Here is an 11881-nt window from a genome sequence, read left to right on the forward strand (position 1 = left end):
TTTACCTGGTGTTAGCTGCCCTGAGCCTGGTCTTGGCTGGGGAGGGCGGGGTATAAATAAAATTTATTATTATTATTATTATTATTAGATGGTATGAACAAATATTCAGTTCTAGAAACCCCAGATACATACCAATATATTTAAGGATGTTTTGTACTTTACATCCCCCCACCTTTTATGTTAAGGAATCCAAGGAGGTATACATGTGGTTCCCAGTAATCTTCCATCCAGGTACTAACCAGACTCAGAACCTGCATAGCTTCAGCATGGGGGTGGCCAGCCTCAATTATAGTACAGCACATTTTTTTAAAAAAGTTTTCCCTTTGGTAAAATGGACTAATGAACCGGGGGCAATGGCTGACTCTATAGCATTTGGCTTAAGTTAGCTGGAGCTTTCGTCGCCATAAACTTTTCCTGGCCCACCTACTCTCTCAGGTAATGCATTCTTTATTATTATGAATCTCTTAGGTGGCCACACAGTTTGTGGGCATAGGTTTTACAGGAAAGAGCTTCATGCACTCTTGCCAACTTTCATTCTTAGTAGACGAGAGCATCAGGGAAGTTAACATGCTATGGACACTACAACCCAACTCAATTCTCTAATTCCTCATTTTAGATACTTTATGTTATGCTGTGGTCTGAATTGGGAAAGCATGCAAAGCAGAAAGGGAAGTTTGACTTAAAATACTGCAAACTCAAGCACAAACTCTTGTTTTGATGGATCGAGTCAAGGTCCACCTAGTCCAGCAATATTTGCAAGAATCTCAGCTGTCAGCAAACACTATAGCCATGTCCAGGAAGACACTTGAACACTTTAAAATGTGGGGATGGAGCAGGCGCATGCAGGCAAGTCTTACCTGCAGTGCCCATCAGCCCTGAGAATCCCGTTTGAGCACAGGTCTGCAGGCTTTTTTTTGTGCCTCTTTCAACACGGAGGGGTCTACTTGCATTCATACAAATGTGAATTAAAAAAAACCCCACATTGAAACATTTCATGTTCAGGCAACCCTCAGAACACAGCTCAAGTGCTTTATTCAAAATATGCCTTTTGTCCACCTATGCCTGGAGACACCAAACTTTTTGGGCCTGTGGACACATTTGAAAATGAGAGAATTCCTTCTGGGCACCCCAAATATACCACAACCTATTATACTGGATAAAATATGCTGCTTTCAATCCTCATTTCAGCAGGGGGAAGGGACCTTGTTGGTGCCAGGGATGGCCTCTGCAGGCAGATGTGTGTCCACTGCTGTTACACTGATAAACCTTAACCTATGCACTGATCTATCTCTAGTGCCTACCCATGCATAGGGATGTTTTTGGGTTTTTATTTACACTGCACAGAAAATTACGAATTTGCTAATTTTCATCAAAGTAAGTGGAAGGTATTTAGTAATATATATGATAACTGCACCAAAAAGATTAAATGGAATTATGTTCAAATTGCATATTTCAGGTAGCATGATAAATCTTACAGATAATTTATGATAAAATAACTATCTGTCCATATCCTATTATATTTTCAAGTACTAAAAAAAAGGATACAAGATGCTTCCCATACAGTACTTTTATTCAGGAAACTCAAAGCAACAAACACTGTTATTGCCTCCAATACCCCATCAATAATAATCTGATTTATAGTTTGGTCAATGTAAAACCCACCAGTAATTATTCTTTGTCCAACAGTAGTTTTATCAGACAATTCTGACTAGTCTGGAAGCAGAGGCAGACTTTATATATCAACAAAGCTATGATTTTCCTCTTATATTCAGGTCAATGGAGTGTATCAAGCAATCAAATGTTACTCTCATTAAACAGCAATATTGTGAAAGGTTTTCATATAAAGCTCAGTAAACTACAATATGAACACACTTGAATGGGTTATAGTGTACCATAAAGGTAACTTGATAAATAAAACTTAAATTTTACACCACCCTATTTAAAGAAAGATGGAAAGACAATTGTAATTTAAACTATGAAAATAACATTTTATTATTAAACATTCAAGTAGTCAAATATAACACACCAAATTTTCCCCTTCCTCCCCTCCCACCCAAAAAACCCCCTGGAACTTATTTTGCCCTTACAAAATCTTAGAAGATACATTATTGGTTGCATGATAACAACAGGTTTCACTTTTAGTCCTTTAATATGTAGGTATTTGTTATATGTCTTTAGACTGATCATCATCCTCAAGTTTTCTGATTTCATTTTTCAAGCAGTTGATCGTTTCACGGCTTGCTTTTAATCTTTCTTTAAGTTCAGCAATCTCAAAACTGGTTTTCTTCTTGGCAGCTTCCAGCTTCTCCCTGGTTTTTACTTCTACATTGGCAACTGAGAGCAAGAAAGACATATGCAGCATTTTGCTAAGTTAGGACAATTCCAAAGCACAGCTGAATAATTAGAAAACATAATGAACTCTGTTTGATCCATTGTATATTGTTTAGAATATAATAGATTAAAACAGGGCAGATGGGCATTCAAGTGTGAACTTCTTTGCATGTGTTTGACCAGCTTGATTTCCAAGACAAAATTTGCTCCAGAGAGTAGGACCTGAATCAATGAGACTTCCTGACAGTATTATAAATATATTAGAAATATTTCTAATTGTGTTGCATTTATATATAGCAAAGGGAAGTCTATAGCAATTAGGTATATTTTAATCTAGTCAACTATGTAATAGACATGTTACAAAACGAATATGGATTTTGAATTTGATGTTTGTAATTCTTTTTCGGTTTTTGAATAAAGTTTTTAAAAAATAGAGAGACTTCCTGACAGTATGAACTGTTTGCCAATAGAGCGGACTACCTTTGAAAATAGGGCACTCTCCTTCGTTAGAGGTTTTTAAACAATGGCTGGGTGGCCTATCAGGGATGCTGCAGAGTGGCATTCTTATGTAGCAAGGGGTTGGACTAGATTACGTTTGAGGTCCTTTCCAACACTCTGAATTCCTACAAAACTATTCAGGTCAGCTGTTGTATATAATTCATATTTAAAGAATCTAGAATTTGTATACTGTTAACAGGACTCTTTTTGTGGGTAGAAAAAACCATGTGCTTTTTAAGTGCTGTAATTCTGCTTTGAGGGCTTACTTTATGGCATTTCAAAATTCCTAGTATACAGAGCTAAGCCATTCACATTTACTGCTCTATATCTGGACTGATAGCAACCGTAGGAATCAGATTTCTTTTTCTAAGGGAACTGGTCACTATATACTATCCATCATAATAGATAAACATTTCTTTCAAAATATACATCATGTAAAATATATAGCCGACAGTTCACAAAAACACAATTTCAGGTAAAGTTCATAGAAAATTCACACCTATTAGCACTTACACTCTGTTTCATGCTTATAAGCACCAAGTGTTAACTGACGAGATGTAGTCAGCAGCTGCTGCATCATAGCAGTAGGATCCTGAAATATCTAATGAAAAAATATTAATAAATTTAATACATCAGCTACAATGGATAATTTCCCCACAATACTTTTATTTTCTTACCATCTCATCATAAAATTCAGAAACTACAGTTTTCTTCCCCAGGATTGCATTAGTGTCAGACTGAAACAGCTTCAGCAAGTGATAGAGAGTCACCTGTGCAAGACAAAAATAATAAGAATAACCTGTACAACTGTTATTGAGTATTTTAACGTGTCTACATTCCAGGGTCATAGTGGCCAGCACAAAAGCATTCATTCAGAGTAAGAATTTACCATACTGATTAAGATCTAATTAATTCAACTCATTTTTTAAAAACCCAACAGTACTTTGAAAGTATTTTCCCCCACATTTAATGCTGTCTACGTTAGTCCTCAAAATATTTGCTGCACTTACTCTGGCCACTGGATAGATAAAACAACAGTATTTAGAAAACTAGGGTTCTTTAAAGTAAGGGTACCCCTGCCCGTCAGGGCCAGTCATGACCGACTCTAGGGTTGCGCGCTCATCTCGCTCAAGAGGCCGGGAGCCGGCGCTGTCCGAAGACACTTCCGGGTCACGTGGCCAGCGTGACGAAGCTGCACCTGGCGAGCCAGCACCAGCGCCGCACACGGAAACGCCGTTTACCGTATTTTTCGTCCCATAGGACGCACCTAGTTTTTTTTTGGGGGGGGGGAATAAAGGGAAAATTTCCCCCCTTTATTCCCCCCCCAAAACCAGGTCGGGGAATCCAAACCAGGTCAGGGAACAGCGGGATGGCGGTGCTGCGCCTCCCCGCTGTCCCCCGAGCTTGTGGGGCTGCCCGATGTCTGCCCGAAGCGTGGGGTGCTCTACTTCAGCGCGCCCCGCGCTCCGTGCAGCAGGCTGCTATCCGCAGCCTAGGGAGCCCTGCGGGAACTCCCGCGGGCTCCCCAGGCTTGCTGATAGCTTCCTGAAGCCTGGAGAGCGAGAGAGGTCGGTGCGCACCGACCCCTCTCGCTCTCCAAGCTTCAGCGAAAGCCTGCATTCGCCCCATAGGACGCACACAGATTTCCCTTTCAATTTTGGAGGGGAAAGTGTCCGTCCTATAGGGCGAAAAATACGGTACCTTCCCGCTAGAAAGCGGTCCCTATTTATCTACTTGCACTTAGGGATGCTTTCGAACTGCTAGGTGGGCAGGAGCTGGGACCGAACCATGGGAGCTCACCCCGCCGCGGGGATTTGAACCGCCGACCCTTCGATCAGCAAGTCCTAGGCTCTGTGGTTTAACCAATTAAGTGTATAATTAAGTATACAGATACTGCTTAGCACACAAATTAGGGATGCCACTAATTTTTACACACTGGGCTCTTTTCCCTTTAACAGTGGCTTAAAATACAGAATTTCCATAGATCTCATTTCTCTCATCATAGGTCAAACTGCATACACTATAAGCAACTTTTAAAAAACAAAAGAATCTTTCCCAATGGACTGCTAATCCCTAATCAAACTGAAACAGAATTTGGCTTCTTCAGAATAACCAGGTATTAAAAATAGATCTTTGCTATTCATGCTAATATGAATACTCACAGGTCTTTCATTAGGATCAATAAAAAATATCTTGATGATGATTTCAAATTCACCCCAGCCTGTTTCAGTGATTTCGTAAGGTGGCTTAGTTACAACTAAGAGAGAGAGAAAAGGTAACATAAGCTATTTCTTCTTTGAAAACTATTTCATATGTTGTATCAACTAAATTTTTTAAGTCATACCTCTTAATGGATTACCATAGCTTTCATGTAACTTAAACTGGATTTTCTTTACATATGCAGACATATCCTGGAACAAATACAGTCAACCATTACTTACACATTCAATAATATACTTTACAGTGTTTCATTGTGCTCTTCTAGCCCACTTACCACTTATCACAGAAATACTTATGAGCATTAGCAGTATATAAGCTGCTGATTCTTGTAACATTTGTGTGACCTCTAATCTGATTTTCCCCAAGATGCTTTCTGAAGCATGCCATGAGTCTATTTACTTTAAAGTTAAGCACATTCCACATAAATTCAGACAGCAGTCAAATACCCTATTTCTTTAGACTGCAATCTTTCCAAAGGTATTCCTTATATTTGTTCCTATGTAGTCACCTTTTTTTAAATTTTACTGTAGAGTTCCTTATATTGAAAGCTGCATACATAGTTATCCTAGTTTGATATCTAAAACATGAGCAGTGTTCAAGAGATCAGGATTGGACAGAAAACAATTAGAATTCGCACAGGTGTACGCATATGTTATATACAGTTATCCAAGAACGATTCTGTTTACCTCATTTCTGTAAGGCTTAACATAAACTGTCCACTGATGTGTGTGTCCATCTTCTTCTCGTTTCTTCCCAAAATAGCGTGCAACATTTCCATAAACAATAGGTTTCACAATAGTAACACCCTTCAAGTGAGGAAAAAAGAGGCATGACAATGTTTTTCAGAAATCTGCTTAACATAAAAACTTACTTCCTAGATAAACTAATCTTTCCTGCATTATCTACCAAAATATATACTCCAAGAGTGACAGTAATACTGTCACTGGTTTTTGTTCCAACAAATCCAATGTGCCTAAGTTTAAATATAAAATATCTATTTCTTTCTTTTAAATTTCTAACTAGAGTAACTTTCAAAACTTGCTTCATAGATACAATTTCCAAAATTCACTATAATGTTGAGGAACCAATTGGGTGATGGGGCAAAAATTACCCCCCCCCTAAAATATACACCATGTTTTTGCTAAACAGATCTGGCTTTGGCTCCCTTCAACACCTGGATGGAAGTCTGACTGGGAACATGAACACACACACAAAAACTGCCTTGAGCATCATGATGAAAGAAAAGATAGACGTAAGCCAACAAACAATCGTGTTATGGATGAAGACTCAAAACACAATGTGTGTGGTCCAATTCTACACACACTTAGCCAATTAACTGATTTACAGCCTTCTGAATGACTAAATAACTGCACCCAATTAATGAGACACACACACACAAAAGAAAGATGAAGAAATTAACATCTAGTTATTTAGGCAGCTATGTTGGGGCAGGATAATTTTTGATTGCTCAGAGATTCCACAGAAGAGGGGCAACTGGACCATGTGAATACAGGGAAGGAGGTTTCTAACATATTTACAGCAATTCCTGCATTGCAGAGGGTTCAACTAGATGACCCTCGGGGGTACCTTCCAAATCTACAATTCTAAGACTCCCTGAAGATGAATTTGTGAGGCAGCTGAAGGAACTAGCCAGGAAGCCCTGGCCTGTGAGGGACCAACAACTGTTTGCTTCCGTAATCCATTCTAGGTCAGGAGCTGCAATGGCACCTATTGGAACATTAAGAAAACTAAGCATTAACAGAACTAAGAACTTAAGATACACACTTTTGTAACCATCGCATCAGTGTCTATTTTAGTATATATTAAGAATATGCTGTAAGCCGCCTCAAGAACGTTGGATAGTAGGCAGAGTACCAATATTCAAAAATTTAAAAAGCCCCTTACAATGCAGTATGTGCATGAGGTGCCAAAAATGCAACTATTTCTTCAAATAAATTTGTTTTTAACTCGTGTGCAGATTTATACCAGTTTGATCAATTGGTCCTAGTTGATGACACCTGCATATCTATAAATATTAAGATTCTAGGTGTCTGGAAGGGAGGGAAAGAAAGAAACGTTTGAACAGTTTTGAGGACTCCTTAGCTGCAGTGTCTAAAAGCCACTCTCTCTCATATATATATACACACATATGTGAGTTTCAAATTAGACTTTTACAAAGATATATCAAACATAAATAATAAAAAACAAGATTCCAAGGAATCTCCTGGACTTCCATCCTCCCCTTTGTGGTCCTATCATGGGAAGAGAAGACTCCCTGGAAAAGACCCTGATGTTGGGAAAGATTGAGGGCACAAGGAGAAGGGAACGACACAGGATGAGATGGTTGGACAGTGTTCTCAAAGCTACCAGCATGAGTTTGACCAAACTGCGGGAGGCAGTGGAAGACAGGAGTGCCTGGTGTGCTCTGGTCCATGGGGTCACGAAGAGTCGGACACGACTAAACGACTAAACAACAACCGAATCGAACTCGGGATCTTCTGAACGCAAAGCGAGCGCTCCGCCCACGAACGACTCTCAGCTCCGCACTCCGACGCACCCACAGGGCTTCGGAACCTCCCTGTCACTCAAAAGTAACCGTTAGGGAGGCGCAACGGTTTCGAATCCGAGCGCGCCGTGCTGGCCCCGCCTCAGCCGCCTCCCCGCTCCCGGCTCCTACCTTCACTCTGCCCCCGGAGTCAGGCCCGAACTCAGCCATTCTCTTGAACATATTGCACCGGGGGGAGGGGGGGTAAGGCTTCCTCACGCCGCTGTCGAGCAGCGAGGCCGAGCTAGTAGGACCCGGCCTCCGCCACCCGCCAGTTCGCCTCTGGCGGCGGAGAGCAGAACGCGGGGAGCCCTCGAGCCGCTCTCGGAGGCGCCCATTCACCTCCCCTCGGCGGCCGCTCAGCGCTCAACAACAACTTCCGGGTGAGGAGAGGAGCTGGAGGGGGGGGCGTGTGGTGGCGGCGGCGCCTTCCTGCCTGGGCCTCGTGACCCGGAGGTGAAAGGCCGGGTAGGCGGGCGGGACTAAATCGCTGCTTTCTGAAACAGCAGCAAAAGTTTCTGGGTTTTTCTGGGTGTGTGGAATAAAAATGCAAATTAAAAAATGTTTATGAATTGCTAAGCCTTTTGTTTATTGGGGCGGCTTGCTTCAAAGAGCACTTCACCCCAATGGACGTGCAAAACTGTTTTCTTTTCTGACTCCCATAAAACAATGCGGGGACTCTTTTTGGGGGGGCTGCCTTTTTAAAAAAAAAAACAAACCAAAAATTTGCGACGAGCTTGGGCTGCCCGCATCGCTGTGCTGGGGAGCCAGAGATGTCCTGTCCTCAGCATGCTCATTCAGCAATAAAGCTCTATATAACGGTGCTTGTGCCGAGTTAATTGCGTATTAGACGCGGGGTGGGTGGGGAGAAGAGGTTCAAGTGCTAATAATTCATCAGTTTTGAGTGATGTTGGGCCTCGATGACTCTCAGCCTAATTTCCTTCAGAAGCACGTGATAAAATAGGAAGAACGGGAGAACCTTTTATATTGTCCTGAACGTCCTGGAGGAAGGATGTACAGTACAGTAATAGAAACACAACTAGCGTCTTAGTCACGTCGAGGCATCCTGCAGCTTTCCTGTGGCTGCAGGATGTAGCGCTATGCCAAGTGAAATCGATTTCCTAAACCATGAGATTGCGTACTAGTGCAAGGTTATCGTCCCTTACATGGTTTGTTTACCTTATTAACACCGTGCCCTTTCCTCAGGAGGCATGCTCAACTGATACTTGGCTGAATTGGTAGCTATACAGCTTGACTTACTACTAAATTAAATTACTGGATTAAAGACTTTCTGATAGATCGGACACGAACAGTGAGGATTGGACGTGTAACATCTAATTCCTTAAAAATCAGCACTGGCACACCACAGGGATATGTGCTAAGTCCCTACCTGTATTCATTGTATACATACGATTGTGTATCATCTGACCCGTCTACTGCAATTATTAAGTTTGCAGATGACACCACCATAATGGGTTTAATAACAGGTGGAGACGAATCAGCGTATAGAGGGGAGGTCCAAAAAATATCTACATGGTGCCTAGGGAACAACTTGCACCTTAATATCAGCAAGACAAAGGAGATGGTGTTGGACTTTCAGAGGTAGAGAGGAGAACTAGCCCCGCTGTATATCGGGGAGGGCTGTGTGGAGAGAGTCTCTTCCTTTAAATTCCTAGGAGTTTATCTCAGTGAAGACCTTACTTGGAAAATCAATACAACCCAGGTGGTTAAGAAAGCCCAACAGAGACTCCATCTCCTCAGAGTCTTACAGAAGAAAAATATCAATCAACATCTGATGACCTCCTTCTACAGGTCAACAATAGAAAGTGTCCTTTCATACTGCATCACGGTGTGGTATGCTGGTTTGACATCATCTGATAGGAAGTGCCTACAGAGGGTGGTGAATACAGCACAAGATATTATGGGCTGTCCCATGAATCCACTGGATGAAATAGCGGAAGAACGTTGCCTCAGGAGAGTGAGGAAAATTCTCAGGGATGATTCACACCCTGGCCAGCACTTTCTTGATCTCCTGCCCTCAGGCAAAAGATATAGAAGCATGACTAGTCGCACCAACAGGGTAAAGAACAGCTTCTATCCATGGGCTGTTAGGCTGCTGAATGAAAAGATAACAACAGAGCAACTGACTTTCGGGTTTGGTGGGTGTGCGTCAGTAAAAGAGGTGAATTAAGACTAAGAAAGCTGAGTGGGGGGTGCTCGTGTAATCTCACTGTATACAAGTTGTGCAAGTGACAATAAGTATTTCAATTTAAATCTTGGCAGTGGAGATGCTGGACGGTTGTCTTGCCTCAGTAATGGACTGGACAAGAGCCAACAAAATGAAGCTCAATCCAGAGAAGACTGAAGCACTGCCAGTGGGTGGTCCCCTAGACTGGATGGATGGGATGTTGCCTGCTCTTTATGGGGTTACACTCCTTCTAAAGGAGCAGGTACAAAGCTTGAGGGTACTTCTGGATTATTTGCTGCTGCTTGAGGCTCAGCTCCTTTCATCAGCTTCTGCTGGTGGCCCTATCTGGACAGGGATAGCCTAACTACTGTCATATACACTCTAGCAACCTCTAGGTTACAGTGCTACCTTGGAAGTCAAACAGCTTGACTCATGAACGTCGCAAACCCGGACAGGACGGTTCCGGTTTGAAAACCCTTTTTGGAAGCTGAACGTTCAACGGGGCTTCCTCAGTTTCCAATTGGCTGCTGTGAGATACACAGGAGTCAGGAATAAGTACTGCATTCAGGTTTCATAGAGCAGAAACATACTGCTGCTTTGGGATGTAAATCAAGAATTGTTGAATTGTAAGGGATCCCAACTCCCTAATTGTGGTGCTCAATTGTGTATACCCAGCTTCCTCAGAAAGTTCAACTGGTGCTACCCTGAGATGAAGACTCTATGACTAATTCTGCGAGTGCTCAGCTACTAACAGCATTTGATAGCTGCACATGGTAGCAGTAGGATTTATCTCATGCATTTTCTCTAAGTGCACTTTGGTTATCTAAATTTCCCCTATTAGATATATCAATGCTCTTAAAACCTAATGAGACGGCAAAGACTGCCTACCCCCACATTTGCTATGATACACATAGCTCAAGACGTTAACAAAAAAAACCACCTTAAAAAACCACCTGTTTTTGTTTCCTAGCACTATCATTGCTGGTAGTTTGGAGGAAATTCTTCACCAAATTGTTATCTGCTCTTCATTGCCTATATGCCTACCTAAAAAAACCCTTATTTGTAGTTTTACTAATATAATTCTATCCCTTTCATGTGTACAAATAAAGTCACTTTGTTATGCCATCTAGACCTACGTAATATTCCTCTCATTCTATTGTTTTTAATGTCCTGTTAAATCTACAGGAGTGATGGAACACATTTACTACTCTGTTCACCTAGTGAAAGGTGAACATGTAATGCATGTCTTATTTTTATTTTGATAAATTTTCAATTGAAGGAATGGGTTTCCCAAAACCCAAAAACTGACTGTGCAGGCAGTTTTAAACTGCACCAAAACCCCCATTTTTCCTTAGCTAAAATGCATAAACTTGAGCCATTGAGCAAATCCATAACAAGAACAAAGCTCTCTCCCTTATCAGTCCATGGCGGCAATGAGTGACCTTGCCAAGTTCCAGAACAGCAGGGATGATGCGTGTGTGCCTTATGTGCTGACCACAAAGACACGCAGACCCACGTCTGGGAATAACGCCAAAGCGTGTTCCCGGAGATGGTGACCTGCGTCCCAGATAAGAGTAGGAAGAGGAAGATCCTTTTATGGTCAGAAGTACAGGAAGGAAGATCCTTTTATGGTTGAGAGTACCAGAGCAGGAACATATGTGATGTCAACCTGCGTATGTAGGCCAATGTGACTGGGCTCCTAGGGGAGTAGTGAGAGGGTGCCTGGAGGATATATAAACTGCATGAAACCTGTCATTTCTTTGGACTTGCTGTGGACTTGATCACGCAAGTGCCTTCTGCTATCCGGAGAGCAGAATAAACTCTTTCTTTGAACCAACTTGGTGTCATTTGACTTCCTTCCTCCTGTCCCGGAGCAACGCAGACCCAATCGGTGAACTCCAATAAGGCTACACAATCAACTTGTTCTTAGTGTTTGGTAAGCTGCTTAGGTCTTTGTTGATTTAGTATATATTACCAACAGCTGAGGCTTTCCCATTCCAGCAGTTAAATAGCAGTCAAGTTGGCTGTTTCTATACAGCAGCAGAAACTGATGAAGACTAGAAACTGTCACTAATAGGTACCATAACCTGCTACTGTTT

The 11881-nt window shown here is 41.8% G+C and overlaps 1 protein-coding gene across 1 annotated transcript; it reads right to left on the reverse strand.

The window, feature by feature from the left end:
- Positions 1-1552: 1552 nt before the first annotated feature.
- Positions 1553-7966, reverse strand: YEATS4 (YEATS domain containing 4). Its single transcript, XM_081022447.1, has 7 exons — positions 7727-7966; positions 5736-5855; positions 5174-5240; positions 4992-5086; positions 3507-3599; positions 3343-3430; positions 1553-2334 (listed from the first exon to the last, which is right to left on the reverse strand). Exons 1-7 carry the CDS (start codon positions 7775-7777, stop codon positions 2165-2167), a joined length of 684 nt encoding a protein of 227 aa, XP_080878573.1. The 5' UTR covers positions 7778-7966; the 3' UTR covers positions 1553-2164.
- Positions 7967-11881: the final 3915 nt, after the last annotated feature.

The sequence above is a fragment of the Podarcis pityusensis genome (genome assembly GCF_964106645.2).
Source record: "Podarcis pityusensis genome assembly, chromosome: 10".
In the NCBI taxonomy this organism is placed as follows: domain Eukaryota; kingdom Metazoa; phylum Chordata; class Lepidosauria; order Squamata; family Lacertidae; genus Podarcis; species Podarcis pityusensis.